Source organism: Acromyrmex echinatior, chromosome 17 (genome assembly GCF_024713525.1).
Source record: "Acromyrmex echinatior isolate Ae372 chromosome 17, ASM2471352v2, whole genome shotgun sequence".
NCBI classification, from domain to species: Eukaryota; Metazoa; Arthropoda; class Insecta; order Hymenoptera; family Formicidae; genus Acromyrmex; species Acromyrmex echinatior.
Window position 1 is genome coordinate 7,525,118 of NC_141868.1, and position 19,627 is coordinate 7,544,744.

General features: G+C 30.7%; 4 protein-coding genes across 7 annotated transcripts in view; 2 read left to right on the forward strand and 2 right to left on the reverse strand.

Annotated features, from left to right (window-relative positions):
- Positions 1–2,845, forward strand: part of LOC105153130 (hypothetical protein) — a 10,878-nt gene extending 8,033 nt beyond the window's left edge. Inside the window, exons 2-5 of one of the 3 annotated variants that reach the window (XM_011067793.2) lie at positions 710–972; positions 1,063–1,380; positions 1,564–1,803; positions 2,219–2,845. In XM_011067793.2, the coding sequence (XP_011066095.1) occupies positions 745–972; positions 1,063–1,380; positions 1,564–1,803; positions 2,219–2,440 (1,008 nt within the window). In that variant the 5' untranslated portion in view covers positions 710–744 and the 3' untranslated portion in view covers positions 2,441–2,845. Of the gene's footprint in view, positions 1–709; positions 973–1,062; positions 1,381–1,563; positions 1,804–2,207 lie in introns of all 3 variants that reach the window. The other 2 variants (XM_011067792.2, XM_011067796.2) reach the window with 2 other exon arrangements.
- Positions 2,846–3,127: 282 nt separating this feature from the next.
- LOC105153131 (uncharacterized) lies at positions 3,128–10,125 on the reverse strand. Of its 2 annotated transcripts, none has more exons than XM_087414874.1 (7): positions 9,986–10,125; positions 9,145–9,393; positions 8,527–8,918; positions 7,819–8,176; positions 5,873–6,040; positions 5,539–5,706; positions 3,128–4,787 (listed from the first exon to the last, which is right to left on the reverse strand). In XM_087414874.1, the coding sequence occupies exons 2-7, from the start codon at positions 9,335–9,337 to the stop codon at positions 3,829–3,831; spliced, it is 2,238 nt and encodes a 745-aa protein (XP_087271000.1). In that variant the 5' UTR covers positions 9,338–9,393; positions 9,986–10,125; the 3' UTR covers positions 3,128–3,828. The 2 variants fall into 2 exon arrangements, with proteins under 2 accessions (XP_087271000.1, XP_011066099.1); XM_011067797.2 differs by having other exon boundaries at positions 9,938–10,124.
- Positions 10,126–10,367: 242 nt separating this feature from the next.
- mRpL39 (mitochondrial ribosomal protein L39) lies at positions 10,368–13,281 on the forward strand. Its single transcript, XM_011067798.2, has 3 exons — positions 10,368–10,742; positions 11,527–12,178; positions 12,881–13,281. The coding sequence occupies exons 1-3, from the start codon at positions 10,732–10,734 to the stop codon at positions 13,223–13,225; spliced, it is 1,008 nt and encodes a 335-aa protein (XP_011066100.1). The 5' UTR covers positions 10,368–10,731; the 3' UTR covers positions 13,226–13,281.
- A 217-nt stretch (positions 13,282–13,498) lies between these two features.
- LOC105153169 (uncharacterized) lies at positions 13,499–19,588 on the reverse strand. Its single transcript, XM_011067877.2, has 7 exons — positions 18,934–19,588; positions 18,201–18,416; positions 16,939–17,130; positions 16,691–16,796; positions 14,892–15,086; positions 14,277–14,494; positions 13,499–13,801 (listed from the first exon to the last, which is right to left on the reverse strand). Exons 1-7 carry the CDS (start codon positions 19,095–19,097, stop codon positions 13,603–13,605), a joined length of 1,290 nt encoding a protein of 429 aa, XP_011066179.1. The 5' UTR covers positions 19,098–19,588; the 3' UTR covers positions 13,499–13,602.
- Between the last annotated feature and the right edge of the window lie 39 nt (positions 19,589–19,627).

Here is a 19,627-nt window from a genome sequence, read left to right on the forward strand (position 1 = left end):
TAGTTTAAACTGAGATACGAATTGGATTGTAATCGTATGCCAGCGCTATTACAACAGCAAAAAAAAAATTTATTTGAGAAATCGCAGCCGCGTACTGCTGTACTTTCTCGCAAATCGACGTCTATTAAATTCGTACGCACGTACGCACGCACGCGCGCGTACACGCAAGAGAAAGTGATCTTGGCCATCGATATCTTCAAAATGCAGCCATTTGTATCAAAAGGCCGCACAATCGAAAGTGCCATCGCGTTTAATGGATTCTGTTCGAATCAAAGGTATCGATTAAGCCTATTCAGAACTTGATCGGCTTAAACGTCATTGAGAGCCGATGATCTCAGATATTCGCCAACTCTCACGTAAAGAAACGCAATCTAATTTCGAGAGATCAATAATTTTATCCTCTATACTGATAATAATTAAGAACTATTAATTAGTTTTCATTTTTTATTTTAATTCAAAACGCGTGAATAATTCTCGATTGTGGAAATTCGGACATGTCATAGTTGTCATAAATTAGTATAATCATATGGCACATTATGATTTGAAAAATGGGGAAAATTCTCTGATAAACACTTTTATAGAAATATAAATACATATAAAAAAAATAGTACAAAAAATTTAAGTATAAAATTAAACTCGCAATATTTTAAATAATTAATAGTTTCTTCTCTGTTTACTTAGATAAATGAAACGTTGTATTTTATTCCAGGCACTGAATTACGAGCATTTTCCGTGTTTTGCAGAATGTATTGGGTGTTCCTAGGATTGCTCAGTACCGCCATTGCGGCGCAGAATTCTTACGACTTAGAAACCAGAGCTGTTTCATTTCCCGGAAAGCCAAGTAGCTTAGGACCACTTTACTCGCCCGGCTTAAGTTCAGCCCAGGGATTCCGTGATAACAGTTACGAGGATAATGCAGTGACACCCACGCCGTCGTCGACGCCAATCTATAGGAATTCTAATCAACAACCGGTGAGTTCAGAAATTGTATGCATTTATCGCGTGCTGCAAAATTTTATTTTTATTAAATTCTTTATATTAAATTGTACGCATGTATTGCAGTTGTATCGCAAACCAACGGCGGCACCAATAGACAGTCGCGATTACACTCAGGCCATCCGCGTTGGTTCTTCATCGCGTGCTACCATTCGAGGCCCGCAGTCCCAGTTCGGTCCTGATGGACCTACTAAGGAAGAGCTCGAGGAGGAAAAGGAGGAACCTGATCGTCTTAGCCTTCTTCTACCTCAAAGCAGATTCGATTGTGTCAACAAGCAGACCGGCTACTACGCTGACGAGGACCTCAACTGCGAGGTCTTCCACTACTGTCAAGACAACGCTAAGCACTCGTGGATCTGTCCTGAAGGCTTCACTTTCCATCAGGTCAGTGAACCAATTATAAATGTCCTTTCTTATTTATTCTTTTAGTATCTAAGAAATAGAGACATTCCATTAATGATGATTGATTGCTGTTTGTTTTTCTGTTAAATCTAATTTACTAAGAAAATTATCACTTACGGGTTTAACTCTGAAATTAAAATATATTTTACTTTATCACTTTATCAGGTACATCTAATCTGTATGCCACCCAGCGGCGATATCAGCTGTCAGAAGAGCTCACAGTACCATTTCGTCAATGAGTATTTGTATAAACCGCTGAATCTTCAAGAAGCTGAGACCAAACCCAACGTTACTTTAAGATACAGTGAGAGGTATTACCCCTCTGATATTTATACGGATGAAAGGGAGGTTGGTGATTATCAGATCACTCCTACACCTGCCCCGGTGCGTCGTCCTGCTCCGCAGGTGTGTTTATCATCTTGGAATTATGACAATTACACTTCAATAATTACAATTAGAGACCGTAAAATAGAAGCTACAATGTCTCTAATTTTAGAATTTTAATTTCTTCAAATCTGAGTTTTAAGTAGATAATTTATTATAATTTAAAATTTTTAAGATTTTTGTGTTTTTTCTTTTTATTTGCAATTTTTACATCTTAAAAATTATTTAATTATAAAGTTACAAAAATTTTAATTAAAGATTTACGTCACGAATGTAGATCACGAAACTAAGACTTTCTTCTGAGCTCTGAATATTATATAGGCAGATCTTTTTATTTCGTCCACTACTTCTACTTATTCATGATGAATATGAAATAAATTGTATGATCTTCTTTCGATCGACTGTATTGACACGTTAACGGTTAGGTCTTGTACAGGTCCTTGTGAGTCCACAGCCAAGTTTGAACAGTATCCCCACGTCGGCCCGTCCACAGCCTACAGGATTCCCGCAGTATCGTCTCCCGATAAATCAAGTATTCCGCAGTCCCGAAGAAGTCAACATTCCCCTTCAGCACAGACGGCCGCAACAGCAACAGCACCAGGTTCTCAGACGGTTTCCTCAAGTTCAAGTTCGACCTGATGAAGAAGAATATGAATAGATTCTTAGATCTATAAATTCTTCAATTTACTCAAAAATTATTCCGTCTCTTCCTCAATTTTTTTTATTCGTTTTGCGAAGTCAATGAAGAATTGCAGCATTTGACATGCCCGAATTTTTCCTTGAATAATTAGTGGTTTTTTTTAAACTATTATATATATATATATATATAAATTTTTAGATTTATAAATTCTTAAATTATATATATATATATATATAAATGTTTATACAAATAAAAAAAATAATGAAAAAACTAGCTGCAAAAGGGACGATTTTCTAACATGTACATTTAAAAAATGTTATTAACGTTCATTTGCATAAACAGTGACAAATTTATCAAAAGTTTTTTATTTTGCAAATTCTCATTCTGTAACATTTTTCTAGCAATATCCATAATTAATAAAAATTAGTATTAAGAAACAAGAATAAATCTTGTTAAATTAACGATGCGCCAATAATTAGCATGTCTTTTTTTTTAAATGTTTATATAAGGCTGATGCAGAGATAATTTAATTCGCGGTGCAATTATTGTATGAAAGTAATTTAATTATTGTAAATAAACCGTCAATAATAATCATATAAATGATATGCTAAATTTGCCTCTATTTATAGTGTAAATTGACTTAAAAATTCATAAGAGTGAGAGGGTGGCCAATAAATTGTTATACTATTTTTAATTGCATCTGTATTTTCTATATGGATTTCATGTTTTATTTATCCCATTTAAGGTATATAATTGTATTAGGCGCCATATAACCAGTATTCTATAATCAGTCTTGATTTGTAAAACATTTCAATGAAGATTGTAAATCGTATCTATATGTATATGTATTGCAATGATTTAAGTCAATATAATTTATATATAAAAAAGTAGAAAGGACGATATCTTGGTTCAGTCATAATTTCGTTAATAAATAATTTTAGAATTGTAAGAGAGAAAGCTTTACTATAAGAATTTTGTATATTTCTCGCCATTTTATATTCCACCTTACATTTCTCTGATGAAAAAAATTCTTATATTTTGAAAATTTTTTTTATTTTGTATCATTTAAGATATCTGAAAATGTACCTCAAAACTTCTTCAGATTTTATAAATTTTCAGAAAGAAATTTTAGTGAGAAATTTTAAAAATTTTAGAATATTTCAGAATAAAAATTCTAGAAAAGACGTGTAGATTGTCTTCTGAAAAGTGTTTTAATTCGTATAAAAAATCTAAGAAATTTTAAAATGTCATATAAAATTGTACAGAAATTCTGAAATATTCTAAAATTTATATAAAAGTTCTGAAAAATTATGTAATAAATTTTTCTAAGAAAAATTTTCATCAGAATTATTACTGAATTTACTTCATTCTGACTATAGGATTCAAATGAACCGATTTGTGTGAGATCAGCATTGCTTCAGTGTCTCCGCAATTCTGCGTCTCCAATGCATGTCGCTTTGTTTCTTTCCGCAACTGTTCTGAGAATCCTGTGGCAGTGTATGATTCGTTGTTGTATCCAAACTACTATTATTCATTGAATTTATGTCCGAACATTCTTCCGACTCTATAGTATGCTTCTTAATTGTAGAGACGCAGTTAGATTCTTGGAAAGAAATCGATTCTTGGCCAGAATCCTCGTGATCCTTGAAATTCTTCCTTTCTTTGGAATGCCTTTCATCCTCGTTTTCATCGTGGTTGTCCTTTTCTTCTTCGCATCTTATGATTCGTTTATTGTAGACATCAGTCGTGGAATTTCTTTGATTCACTGTCACTCTTGGAAGAAGTGTCTCAATTTGCGAGGACGTAGAATTGTGATTTTCTTGCGGCGCTGGTTTATTGTTAGGATACGAATTCACTTTGGAGTTCCTGTCCTTAAGATAGTTTTGCACAAAGTAATTGTGGCTGTTGGCACTTTGCGGATACAACTTCTCCTCGATCCGACAGTTAAGCACTACTGCTTCAGCGATCGGAATCGGTTCTGTATATGTAAATATCTTCCTATCGGTCTTGTCCTCCAGCCGTCTGATGTTGATGGGTCCGTTGATCACTGGTACCGCGTTACTCACTTCACTGGTAGCTTTTATTACAGGCGTGATATTGCCCATGGAGTCAAGCCGTGAGTTGATCTGATCATGAGAGCTCGCGAACGTCGTGACTACTTTACCAGTATTCTTCGACTGTGTCTTCTTCGACCTCTGTTTCTGCCGTTGTTGATTATTCTTCGCACAAGATGGGTCCGCTTCAACGACTGGCGTTTTGCTCATCTCGCAATTGTCTTCGGTATGGTGGTGCCTGATATGTCGATTCAGGTTGTCCTTACGTCTAAACAGTGTCTGGCAGTACTCGCAGGAAAATGGTTTCTCGTCTGGAAGAAATGAATTTGAGACTGTCATCATGTAAAAATAGTATAATATTGGATTAGGGAAAAAGTCTCTTTACAAGTTTGTAAAAAGATCTTTCCCTGTACATATATCTTCATTAAAATGATCAAAATTTAAATTTAAAGAAAAGATTTTAAAAGCTTGAAATCTCTATTTTCGAAATAGTTACTATATTTTTTAAATTTATGTGAGTTTTGTAATTTTTATATTACGTGTTGGAATTAATTCGTAGCGTTTTACAAGTGATGGGAAGTACTTTCATTAATGTATTTTTTAATGCTCATGTGAAATAAATAACATTCTTTCATTAAAAAACGCTACGAATTAATTCCAACACCTAATATATAGAAAACTACAAGCTGAAAAAAATGAAAAATTTTCTTTTTACTTTGTAGGTTACTCTATAGCATGCCTCTAAAAATTAAGCAAATTTTCGATCTATTGTGAAAGCTTGAAGCTTCCCCTACAAAGTCATTTTTTAAAAATGTTTCTACGATTTTTTGTTCCCAAATTACTCGCGAATTAAGTAAAAAGAACATTCTAATTTTATTATTTGTAATTGAAAATCATATTGCAAGTTTGTAAGTTAAAATCATATTGCAATTAAAAATACAGATTCTTAAAGCTGAAACGTTACTCTATTAAGTGGTAATTGCCAATTTTTAAAAATAGAATATATGAGTTGCTAAGCCTTTTTACCAACTTGTAAAGAGACTTTTCCAGTATTTAACGCACCTGAATGCACAGGTAAGTGCCGTCTCAATTCACTCTTTGACAAGAAAACTTTATTACAGTGAGCGCAAGAGAATGGTCTTTCTTTCCCATGGGTCCGTTTGTGCCGTATTAACAAAGATTTTTCTTTGAAACTCTTGTTGCACTGATCGCACCTGTGCGGCCGTTCGCCTGTAGTAACAATCATTCATTATCATTATTCTTTTGAAAATCGAAAAGATGTGATAAATAATTTTAGGTCATATAATCATTAAAGTAGATTTAAAAAATAAAACTTTTGTTTAAGCATAACTTGGACAAAATTCATGAAAATAGAAAAGACTTTTCTAATACTTACTGGTATGCGTTTGCATGTGGCGTTTCAGATTAGTTAATATGCGGAAAGATTTGTCGCAGGACTTGCATTTATATATAGCCGTCGAATTGTGTATGCTTAAATGATTCTTTAAATCATCCTTTTTGCTATATCGTTTATTACATTCGGAACATGGAAATTGTTTCTCTTCTGTAACATGTAATTAACATGCATTATATAAATGCATTGAGTAGAGTTTGTATATTATTATTATTTGAAATATTATCTTAAATAATTATATTTTTGAAATAGAAATTTTACTTAGTAATGAAATCATTAATAAAGTTTTTCGAAGATACCAGAAGGTTTGCGGATTATCGCTGTGTTTAACCTTTTAGTATCTTTGAAGATAAGCCGTGAAAGCCTAAAAAGCTTTATAAAATTCAGTTTTTATTAATATTTTGTGCTAAATATCTGAAAATTAATGATAGACATTTCGAATATTTAACTATATTTTGGAACATTAAAAAAATTTTTTTTAACATTTCGAGATTATACTAGACAATTATATTCATCCTACGAAATAATATATAATGATCTGTAAGAATTTATAATAAAAAATAGGCGATATTGTTGAAAAAAAAAATGATTTTGATTTATTCATTTAAAGAATTTACTTGAAGAGAACTTTTTTCTAACTTTGTCCACTCCACAAGCTAAACAATTCTATGAAATTAATTTTTCGAAAAAATGATTATTCAAGATAACATTTCAAGAATGATCATGAATCATCTTGTATATCATTGTTATAATTACGAAAAATATTTATAATCTCTATGTTCAATAATATTAAAACTTTCATATTTGTTATCTAATAATTTATTAATACCAGGGTTGGGTAAACTAATTAAAACGTTAACAGTTAAAAAAACAGTTAGAAAGTTAATAACTTTTAACTTAACTTAGTTAATTTTAAATGCATTAATTTTTAACTTAATTTAGTTACTTTTAAATTTTAATTTATTTACTTTTTTTAAATTAAAAATTGTTCTACCTCTCTTAATGCTAATATTTTTTTTTCTATAAAGTCTTAATAATAATCATTAGAGAATTAATTTAGAAAAAATTCAATGATGAGAGACTATAATAAGAGTTACATCATACGGTAGCTAGTTTTTATTGATTCACTAGGTTTTGTCAATTCCCGCTTATATTTGAATCACACTAATTTTCATAGATATCATAAATGTTATATTTCAGCAACATAAATATGAAATGAGTCTTAGCTGAAGAAGTGTTGTACTACACATCCACTCATTTCCTAAATTGTTACGTTTATCTTTGTAACAAATATCTAGTCGATATAGTCGTAAACATGCATGAGCAGTCGTTAAAAGTTAAAGAGAAAATTAGATAAAGGTTAAAAGAAGAGAAATAATACAATATATACCCTTCTCTCTTGTAAGATTCTACAAAAACGTCTTATAGTGTGTAACTCTTATTATATATAAGTAACTTACATGTGAATATAAAATTAAATTTACCTAATAATCTATATTTGTAAGTAATTACTTTAAAGTAATCTCATTATAAGAAAAATTAGGACATTCTGATCTCAAAAATAATTTTTTTTAAACTTAAGTTAATTCAATCTTAACTTAACTTTTACTAAGTTAATTCTTTATTCCTTGAATTTTTAACTTAATTTCATTAATTTTATAAGCCATTAACTTTAACTTAATTTATTTAAAAAACTAACTTACCCAATTCTGATTAATAATGACATGCTGTAACTAATTGAATAATTCTAATGCCTGTGTCACACTACGCATTGAAGACTGAAGATTGCGAATTGAGGATTAAAATTTAGCCAATTAGAAGGAAACGGATTAAAATTAAAATTATCTGACTTTAATTGAATTCTAATCTTTAATTCACAATCCTCATTTTCCAATGTGTAATGTGACATGGGCATAAAGTACACTTACTGCTATGAGAAAACATATGTCTGTTGAGCTTATTCTGTTGAGGAAAAGCCTTGTCACAGAGATTGCACTTGTATGGCTTATATCCTTTATGGACTCTCTCATGATACTCGAAATGAGAGCGTTTGACGAAGCTCTTGTCGCATAAGGTACATTGATAAGGTTTGATACCTGTTACACAGGCATCATGATAACATTTGCCCTTCTTGTTGCGAAAAATCTTACCACATATATTGCACTTGTATCTTTCTGGAGTACCCGATAGTATTGTTATATGACTACGATTACGACGTTTGACGTTTTTGTTTTTGTTTTTCTCCACAACCTCTTTCTCACTATTTTTCGTTTTTGCTTGATCGTCCTGTAAATAATTAAAAATATATTCCATCAGCTTGCACTGCAAACAATTGCCATTCTGTTTTTCTAATAATTATTTTCCAAAATCGAATTTTTAATTTATAATAATATAAAGCGGGGAGTATAAGTTACTACTAATAAATTTATTAAATTTAAATTAGAAATTTATTATTAAAAAAATAAATAATTAGTTCTTTCAATGTAAACTAAATTAAGAATTTGACTTTGGAAAATAATCATTGAAAAAATAAAATAAAAATTATTTGCTGTAAAAGCTGATGGACATTATAACGATTTGCAAAATCTTTATACAAATAAAATATATAATTATAAAAAAATTAGATCGGTATCTACATTTTTTACATATTGATTCTGCAAATTCTGCGAATCATGATCATTCTCATTTCTCAAATGGTTCTCAATGTTCAATGCTACATTATAAGATTCTAGTCTTGGAATGTATGTTTCGCTGGAATTATCATTAGTAATTGTGTGATTAGTGACTGTGTCATTAGTGACTGCATTGTTGATGACTGCATCATTTGTTACAGATCCATAGGTTCCTTCGTTGTCAAAAGTGATGTTCTCATAGAGATTCGATGATCCGCATTCGGCGAAGTTTGAATCCGAATGATTTTCCTTAGATTTGGAATCCTTGTTGATGACTAATTCTAATGGCAATACGACCACTTCATGCGGTAATATTCGTGTATCACTTTGCTCTTTGTTCACAATGTGTGGCTCTTCTGCGTTATCAAAAGTTTCATTATATAAGATGGAAAGAACTCAAAATCAGAATGGAAAAAATCTGACAAAGAGAAAATTCGAAAGCTGTTTTGATCTGTTCTTTCTAGCTGAATTTTTGGTTTCTTCAACGTCAAAAGGAAAAGAGAAAAGATAGACCAAAAAAGATAGGCATGAAGCAATTAAAAAGAACAGCCTCATGAACTTCATTTAAACAATTCTGAATACCTTCTCTTTGAATACAATGTTGAGTTTCACAGATTTTACATCCGTGCTCCTCATATAGCAAGCACATTCGGCACTTAGTGTGACCACAACTATCTTTCACAAGCCTTGAAAAGGATGCGTTTGTAGGTTGTCCGCAATTCGGGCATGTCTCGCTTGTTGTAGCACATCTTCCTAATTCCTCGAGAAATATCATATTCTGTTTTTCCCCACAGCATGTACTCAAGACTTGTAATACTTGCTTAAATAAATCTAAAAGAAAGATATAGTTGTACCAAATAATTTGTACATGATAGAATAGCATATATTTTAACAACAGTAGATTTTATTAATAGATGTGTATGTAACAATCTAATTAATTAGTGAACTCTCTTTGAACACTATAACTCCAATCTGAAACTTGCTCAAAAAAAGAAAACAAAATTAGAACGTATTGTTTTACAGCAATGATAACAGAATATTGTGTTAATAATTAAGAATATTGAATTATATTGTGCCATGTGTTTTTAATTGTTCTTAAAGACGATTTGGTAAAAATAGCCATTATGAATATCATACATTAAGGCTCGGTTCCATAAATATAAAATTAACTTTAATGTCAGTTTAACTTAACATTTATCTTTATCTAATTCTTAGAATTAGAGAAAGATAAATAACAAGTTTTAAACCGAGATAAAAATTAATTACATTTGTGGAACCGGCTTTATAGTTTTTCAATGCTTTATATATATATTGACTTATATTTATATTTACATATGTGATGTATACAATTATTAAATATTTTTTATTTACTAACTTAATTAATAACAAAAATCTACGTTCTGCTCTACGTTCATTCACGTACTTTACTCCATTTCATCTCTTTAATTCTTTTTCCTTTAATCAATGTTGCCAGATTATTTTGAATATTTTTCCCTACTAACGCATACTTTTTAAAAATCCCCAACAGCTAGAGATAGAAATCTCCTAAATTTTGGTTACATGACATTTTCCCGAAAAATTAGACTGGATAATATTGGTACTAACAAAAATCCCTAGGCAACATAATTTTAATTTGTACAGGTTAGCAACACTGTTGAAGTAGTAAGGGCTCCGCGCAATAAAAGGAAAAGGAACATGTAAGAGAATAAGAATTTCAACCTACTGGAAATCATATATTATGGAATACACAGTTTCTGATAGGTTGAAATTCTTATTCTCTGTTCCCTGTTGCTTTTATTGTGCGGAGCCCCTAAGAACTTCAACCTATCAGAAACTGTTTATTCCACAATACATGATTTCTGATAGATTGAAATTCTTATTCTCTGTTCCTTTTATCGTGCGCAGCCCCTTCCGCGTCCAGGAGCCATTAAAAAGTGCAAATGAATAAACCTCATGTCAAAGTAGCGCTAGCGTGTTCTCATTCTTGATCTATCCATTTTTGTTACTGAATATTTGTTATAGTTTCTAAGAGTAATTCTAATTAAAGAACTCAGTATAGTTATTGTTACACGCGTAAAAAATTGTTCCAATGTTTTCTATGTAAGTAATCACGTATGTCGGGTTGCGCGAAATCTGTTGAAATCTGATCTGTAGCGTCCTAACCTCAACATGTTGCATGGGTATGTATTTTTATTTTAAATGTTAAGAAAATTTTAAATAATTTTATCTGTCTTAGTGAGTGTTTTAGTGAAATCAATTGATTTCAATGTACCTGTACTCTTAGAATTGTAAATCTCTTGTTTTAAAGTCTATGTTTACAGTCGTGTTTCTTTTCTATTGAAGTATTCTTGTAATCGGAAACAATTCAAGACAAATCTTGAGAATTAATTCGATATTTATTATAAACTAATATTAATGTAAAGTTTGTACTTCTTAAATTTGAATAAATTTGCGTATTACGAACAATTCATTTCAACAATTCAATATTAAGGATGATTCATTTTAATCTTAACAGGCAAATATTTCAAAAATATGCAATTTTATCAAAAAACATTCCAAATACGAATGAAGAAGAAGAGAAAGATTAAAATGAATCACCTTGTATATTTTGAAAAAAATTTATCTTAATGCTTTAACATTATAAATGTTTTATGTTTAAATTCTAAGCAGAATTGTAAGGCTCGTAACATATTCTAAGATTTGTAAGAATTTTTAAGTGCTTATACCTTTATATAATGTTTTTACAACACCTTCTTATTAGCCATAAAATTTGCAAATTGTAGATATTTACGAATAATCATATGTCTTATTATGATACGTACACATTAAATTAGAATTACTAGTCATAAGTTCTTAACAAGTTTTACGAGAACACGTTACGAGTCTTACGAACACGTTACAAGTCTGCTTAGAATTGAACCATTAGTTATTTTCTGTGTTGATCGAGTATAATCTATCATGTAGATGCAAGAGGTTCTGTGCAAGTGGCTTGAAGCTACCTGCACAGATTATGTCTTCGAGATACGCTGGTACATTGTCTAAGGCAGAAGCCAGGAAACGAAGGAGCCAGCTTTTCGACGAGGAGAAGCGGAGGCAACGATCAGAATTGGGTAGAATTGAGAAGATAGAAGTGAAATATAAGTTGGCAGAAGAAGAGATTGTAATGGCAATGAATCGAAACATTTCTACACCGTATGACTGTGCCAGGCACATTTCTGAAAGCGTCGCCAAGATGTCAGCTATTGCCTTGGTGGATAATCAAGTTTGGGACATGCACAGGCCATTTACGGGTGATTGTGAATTGCAACTGATTACCATGCAAAGTCCACGGATACGCATGGTTAACTATGCCTTCTGGCGAACTTGCTCGTTGATTCTGGGCGCCGTAGCAGATTCTGCATTCAAGGACAATATAAATTTGCACTTGTACAGTTTTCCTATTCCAAACATCACCTCAGGTAGCTTCACTTACGACGTATTTGTTGATCTGCCGGACTGGCGGCCGACTAATTCTGAATTATGTGCCATGTCTGCACTCTTTGTTAAATTGAAAAATCGCGAATTACTACTGGAAAGGTTGGAAGTGCCGTCTAGTATTGCATTGGATATGTTTCAGGTAGAGAAGAAATAAGATTGACTTAATTTATTAATCGTGAAATGCAAGTTGTTAATAACTTTTTAACTTATAATCAGAACACATGTGGGTCTGATAATTCTAGAAATAATTTTAAAGATAATATTTTCTCTAAAAGGATTGTTGTATGTTTATAATATATATCGAACAAGATTTAGAAATGGTAATTCTGTTAATAATATTTTATTTGTACTTTTCAAACAGTCTTATACTATAGATTAAGAATATATAATTAAACTTGAAAATTTCTTCACTTGTAGCGTCAATAAATATGTTCCTGTTTTGAATTAAATTTCTGTATAGGATTTATATATATTATGCACGTATTTATATTTCTTTTGGAACAAGTATTTTTTCAACTTTCTATGTTATTAATTTATTAATTTGCGTTTTGTAAAAATTAAATCATATTTCTAAAGAAGAATTTTGTTTTTTTAAAATTTTATATTACATACAATTATAGCATTAGATTACTACGGCTGTGTCCCAAAAATTTATTGCTAGCACTGAAAATGTTACAGTTTATGTTACGTGCACTATAGATTTTCAGTACTGGCAATCAATTTTGAAACAGCCTTCATTCAGATGTTAAAACTGGATATTGTGAGATATTATTTTACAAAACTTAATTGCTATTGTTTTTATAATTACTTGCTAAGAGTTTGATCATATCTTTGCTTTCAGGATAATCCTTTCAAGTCCCAGCAGATACCCAATATTGCGAAAAACAGTAACAACGATAGAGTAACGTTGTATCGTATGGGAGACCATGTGGATATTAGCAAAGGTCCTATGGTAGGCAATAGCGACCTGGTGGGACGCGTTACTGTATCGGCAATACACAGACTTACAAATGGATCTACGGATGGTCTATATCGCTTTCAAGGCATTGCTCTACCTAAAGGTATTCTACTTAATCATTTCGCCTACGGTATCTTGGAAAAACGTGCTAAGAAATTGAACACCACCACGTGGCAGCCTCATCGAATAGAGGAGGAAGCAGTCAGCATAACAGCGTCCGTGAATTAAAGACATTTCGTTATTTAAGAAAGTTTTCTTGTAAATAAATATACATCTTTCAGTCACTTGGTTTTCAACGTGTCATTCTATGACCTTTTGCTGCGTTTTTACAGATTAAGCCTTTTATTCTTTGACTACATATATGTTTTTTTACTACTAGATTATGACATCACAGAAGCGACAATTTTGGCGTAAATTTTTGCCGTGCAATATATAGCAAAATAAATTTATTATTTTTATCTGTAGTAAAATAGAAGGTGTTTAAAAACTTCAACATTCGAATAAAATGTGCGGACCATTTTATTTTATCTTCAGTTACATAACAATAAAAATCGGTCTAATCACTAAATATTATTGTACATTAGATATAAGAATGTATACATAATTCATCGACATTGCAAACGGTTTCTTCGAGGATTGCACACCTCCCATGTGAAGGTATCTGGCAGTCTGTTGGTCTTGGACACTGCGCATTTTACACTTAATTTCAGGTATAATTCTTGATTCGGATTGATACCGCAGCTATCAAGACTGTCAGTTTTCAGATTCATTCTTGTGGCAAGCGGCGCTAATTCTGGCGAACATCTAAATTAATAAAATCACGATTGACAATTTTTTTATTTTATTTTTATTTGTACTCGAAAAAAATGCAAACTTTAGACATTTAATCGAGAAGCCGTTCATTGAACAATTACTCTAATTCACTATTATTTTATAGTAATGTTATCGATATTATGTAACGATTATTATAGAACAATATTAGAAAAAGAAAATCTCGTAATCATTGTTAAATGATTACTTTATAATATTATTGAAAGTAGAGATTAAATATTATTTTAATAATATTTCTCCAATTTCAGATATTTTATTTTTCATTAAGGTTGATAAAGAACTTTATTTTCAAGAACCAGAAAAAGGTAGCTTCATTTTGCAACAGTCACAGTTTAAGCAAAGACAAGAAGATTTTTAAACAAGCTGTTTACAGGAAATCGGGAAGGTTTCGCAATTTTTTTTATTATTGTGATTTTTTACAAATAATTTTTTATTCTTAGTAAATTGCCTTAATTGGATTCCAATGATCAAATCGAAGCAAGGCCTATTAGTCTCCTCTTCAATTTCTCCGCCGGTGTTTCCTGCGTTACTGATCCTGGTGTACTTGAATCTATTCTCGTAAGCGTATTTGCTCATATTACCATAATAAAAGAACTGTCCCCCATATTCGCCATATCCTGAATACGTGGAAGCCGGCGGTGGTCTTCGGGATGCTAACGATGGCGCCTGAAAATGCGGAGAATTTCAATTGAAAAAAAAAAAATGCATTTTTACTATATCATATAAATAAACAAATTTTTGATAAATTAATAAACATCATCTGTGCAACAACTAATAATTATTTTGCAATGAATTATTTACAGATTTTTAAGATACTTTGGTATCACATTATTAAAATGGTCGATTAATTTAATTTAAGATATTATTTCAGCTTCAGTTTGCGATTTTTAAAAATGTATTTGAAAAAAATTTGCGTATTAATATAGATATTATTAAGCACTAACGATTCTCTTTGACCAAAAATAGGATTGTTTATTGTTTCTTTTAATTGATTTATAAAATCTTTTACTTTTGACAAATGGCTGTGTAGTAGCTGTTCAGCGACTAGTTAAATTTTACGAACCATTGCTCGAAGAATGAGCTTGCGTTCATAGTGCAGCTTATGAAACAGATGTTTGTTGTAGCTGCCAACCAATCGGCGTAATCTCAGATACATATATCGCTGCTTGTCCCGCCAGCAATACTCGTTACTTGCATTAGGCACCCGCAAGCATGTGAACCATGCGCGTCTTAAGACATATTTGAGATGCATGCTGACCTAGAAATTAAATAGATGGATTGAACCATATTCTATATATAGGGTACCCTATTTTAAATGACGACCTCAAATTTCTCTTGAACAGTGCATTTTAGAGAAAAATTCAGACAAAAGTTTTGTGACTTCGAGGGGGACATAAAATGATATTATTGATTTGACCTTTTAATGGCATTGTCAAGGTCAGGACAAAGTTATTTTAAATTTTTCAAATGGAACTCCCCATTTTTTATTACGTGTTCTTTTAGCTTACCTCGACAGCTTTTCAAAATACTATAATAAAATATTTTTTTATTAAGTATTTTTCGAGTATAAGTCTTGAAAGTTACAGTACTACCGGCATTAGAATTACCCAAGGTGTCCGACCGACGGCTAAAACCTCTTGAATGTTGTTCAAGAACATCTCCTGAATAACTTTGTTTAGATCAAGACCATTGAAGATTATTCTTACTTTATTTATCTTACTTTCATTTTTGCACTAAAAATTTATTTTAAGATAAGAGGTACATACAATCTTCAATGGCTTTGATCTCAACAAAGTAGTGATCTCAAGAGAAATTTGAGATCGTCATTTAAAATGGGACATCCTGTACATCGCTCTTTTACTTCAAAAGTAAACAAGCATCTATTCCATAAATATATTAATTATCCTGAATAATTTGATTTTTTTTTAATTAACACAACTAAAAAAAAATTTCCTAGAAAAGAGGAAAAACTGGGTAGAAAATTATTAACTAATCAAACAGCAATTAAAAAAGTATTCTTAACAATCTTAACATGATCCAATGTCATTTTTGTCATTTTTATTTCATAAAAACTTAAAAACTATTCTTTTTGAGTTGATTCTTTTTTTAATTATTTTGAGTTGTGATGATTTTGACAATTTTTTTTTAAATTAATTTATTTGTAATGATTGAGCGGGTAATGTTAACTCATTCATAGTAATAATTTGAGAATCATTAAAAAAATTTTTTTAGTTGCGTCATTGAAGTAAAGTAGCGATATGTATAATATGCAATATCCATAGGCTCTATTTTGATTTAAATTCTTATAATTCTCTTTGTTGCTTAAGATTTTCACTTAAGAAATGTTCATATAATATTAAAGAAATATCGCTATTAATGATCTTTCTTGACTACTTTAGATAATCAAAATTTGAAAATTTAGATTGCTTTACGAGACATTTTTAGAAATTCTTAGAAATGTTGAAAATTTTGAATGCTTGAAATTCTTTAGAAAGTTTCCTTAGAATTAGAAATCTTTTGGTTTTAAAATAAAATATAAGAGAAATTCTACAAATTATTAAAAATAAAATAAAATTTCTTCTCTCAAATCTTAATATCTTATAAAATATCTTAATAATCTTATATATAAAACAAAATAATTTGAGATAATAAAGTTTTATAAATGTAAAAGGAAAAAATTTATTGTTGAAAAATTCAAGATTTCACGAAATTCAATATATAAATTCAAGAGACTTTTAAAATTAAAAAAATTTTTAGTTTTAAATAATATATGGATTTTTGTAATATTTAAATGTGCCAAAATATTCGATGTGTCCTGTTCATCACTAAATATCACATCTTCAAAAATTTTTGACTCTTTACCACGGGATTGTCAGTTCTTGATGAAATCCTAAAGGATAGCACCTGCCGACCTTCTTCCAGACAGTCCAGAACGTCGACTATCTTACATCCTGAGATCAGCGCAGATCTATTGACGATTTGTCTTTACTGATCATTGCTTAAACGAACATGAGCGATAGCTATTCGATCGAAGATTGTTGATTCATTAATCGAACGCTGATAAGTGACCGCCAAATTAAACGGTGAGATGATGAAAATAAGGAGATTACCCATTTATTTTGCGTTCAGTAACTTTTTCGAAGTGATCCATGAAATTCTCGCAAGTGCGTGCGAAGATCTGCAGGTCGATGTAACTAAAGACGCGCGACTCCTGGCAAGGATTGAAGACCGTCTGCAGTAGGCAATTGAGATTATCGAGGATTCTACCGCCGTAGAAGCAGGAGATGGGTAAATCACGTGATCTATTTAATGTAAATAAAATAGGTAAGGAAGTATTGATTCTTTTTTTTATACATTTACGCGCGCGCGCGCGTAAAAAAATTTAACGGAATTCTTTTTCTTAAAATTAATGCTCATTCAGCAAAAAATATATTTTAAATCGGAGGAGAATATTCGAATAAAAATCGATTAATTAATACATTATGATTAATTAATATATTAATATTTAATAATACATTAATGTTAAAGTTTTTTTATCTTATATTATTACGGAAAAAATCCTTTTATAAATTGTAAAAAGATCTTTTCCCATCAATATATCTTTATTAAAAATGATCAAAATTTGAATTAAAAAAAAAAGATTTTAAAGCTTGAAATCTCTACTTTTGAATGGTCGCTATATTTTTTGAATTTATGTGAGTTTTGTAATTTTCACATATAGGAAACTACTGAAAAAAGTGAAAATTTTTTTTTCACTTTGCAAGTCTGTAGCATGCCCAAAAAAATTTGAACAAATGTTTGATTATCTATCGTGAAAGCTTTCCACTCGAAGCTTTCCACAAAATCGTTTTTTTTTAATGTTCCTATGATTTTTTGTTTCTAAGTTACTCTCGGATTAAATAAAAGACATTCTGACTTTATTGCTCGTAACTAAGTTAAAAATTATCGTATCGCAATTAAAAATACAGATTCTTAAAACTGAAACGTTGCTCTATCAAGTTGTGTAATTGCCAATTTTTTAAAAATAGAATATATGGATTGCTAAAAGTTGTTTTTGCCAACTTGTAAAAAGACTTTCCCCAATATATCATGTTTTAATCTTTAGAAATTTTAAAAAATATTTAGACTCCGGAGAGAAGATACAATATTTAGCACAACAAATATGAGAGTGTATATTTTTAAATTATAAAGATATGGAAGAAAATATTGAATATAAGCAATTTCTTAAAGTTGATAGCAAACAGATTTAAATGGAGAGATTTAAAAATTAATCCAATAATCCAGTAATCTTAAGTAAACTAGCAGGATTTTACAACCAAATAGCAATAATCTAATATAAATTCATCAGTTTGAGGTTGAAGAATTTAGAAACCTTGGATGGGTATATCGCCATGTGACTGCCTTCAGCATTCGATATTGGCAGCGAATAAGTTCCAGCGCGTTAAAAATTTTGTTGTACTCTACTAATTCCGTGTTAGTCTTTACGTTGTTCATGAGGTCTTCCGTGCGTTTTATTGCAATCTCAAGCTTGGTGCCAGCCACTAGAAATTCACTGTTCAGTACCGTGGCAGCAATGTCGTAGCAGCGTCTATTTAACAATTAGGATCAAGGAAGAAAAGAGTAGAAGTATCTAGACTTCTTTAGAAAATATAAGTTTTTAAGAAAAGCTGGAATTTAAAAGATTGATTTTGAATTTATAAACAAGGATTTAGAATTTATAATTTTTAAGAAGAGCAAGAAATCTCAAAATTCTCTTTTAAATCTGATGGTTTTGAAGTTGACAGATCTAAATGATTTAATTTTAACATCAAATTCTTCTTTCTACGATTTCCAATTTCGAAATTTAAGATCTCAAAGAAAAATACTGAAGTATATTTAGGATCACAGTTATGCATTGCAATACAGAACAGTATAAAATCTATCCATTAAAAAAATATTTCCTAAATATTTAATACTTAAATTCACAATATATTCCAAAAATTAATAGTAAATTAGGAAATTAATTAGAATAAATATAGATGATCGATAAAATTCTAATAATTGTCTAATTTGTTCTTGTAATTTTTAAAACTGCCTTTAATTTTGCTAAATTGGCAGAGATCTACCTGGAGACTAGACGAACAGTGCAGGCTACGTCGTGTAATGGTAGCATCTTCAGGATGATACTGAGGATTTCCGGCGGTAAATTATCCAACGTGTATCCGACACTCTTGCATCCTTGTGCGTCCTGTCTGCATCGCGAGAATACTCTCCGCCGTTTCGCGCCCATTTGACTCCTTTTGGATTTCGTCCTTGCTCGCGATCGTGAGCAATTACAATCGATCGCGATCAATCATGAAAATTACGTGCGTCCTCGCATACCGATCACGATTGAAAGGATTTTTTTTCGGTTATAGGACAGGAATTCTCGAAATTTTGCAAGAATCTTTTGAGGAGTGAGAACTCTCTAATTTGCACGAAACAAAAGAGTCTTATATCACAATTCTCTCCTATCATTGTGATAACTTCAATCTGAAGACAAGCGAAAAGCTATGGCCTATGATTGAAATGAATATACATCTTCCTTGATTCTAGATGATACAAGTCTAAAAATATGCTAACTTTATTTTTAAAGATCTTTTAAATTTCTCTGTATTTCTACAAAAACTATCATAATAACATTCACAATTCTTACTGCTGTATCAATATAATTAGCTTAAATTTTGTTTTTAAATTATTTTTTCTTCAATGAATCATTTCTTAAATTATTTTTGTACAAACATCTCGATATTATTATTTTCAAAATCTGTTTTTGAAAAA

Coding starts and splice junctions, on each gene's coding strand:
- LOC105153131 (XM_087414874.1), bottom strand. CDS start 9,337: ATGATATTTCTCGAGGAATTAGGAAGATGTGCTACAACAAGCGAGACA. Junction 5,707..5,872: donor CCACATGCAAACGCATACCA/GTAAGTATTAGA, acceptor TTGTTACTACAG/GCGAACGGCCGCACAGGTGC. Junction 4,788..5,538: donor GCACTTACCTGTGCATTCAG/GTGCGTTAAATA, acceptor CATTTCTTCCAG/ACGAGAAACCATTTTCCTGC.
- mRpL39 (XM_011067798.2), top strand. Junction 12,179..12,880: donor TTGCATTGGATATGTTTCAG/GTAGAGAAGAAA, acceptor CTTTGCTTTCAG/GATAATCCTTTCAAGTCCCA.
- LOC105153169 (XM_011067877.2), bottom strand. CDS start 19,097: ATGGGCGCGAAACGGCGGAGAGTATTCTCGCGATGCAGACAGGACGCA. Junction 17,131..18,200: donor TGGCGATATACCCATCCAAG/GTTTCTAAATTC, acceptor TACATTAAATAG/ATCACGTGATTTACCCATCT. Junction 15,087..16,690: donor CAAGAACTGACAATCCCGTG/GTAAAGAGTCAA, acceptor TTTAATTTCTAG/GTCAGCATGCATCTCAAATA.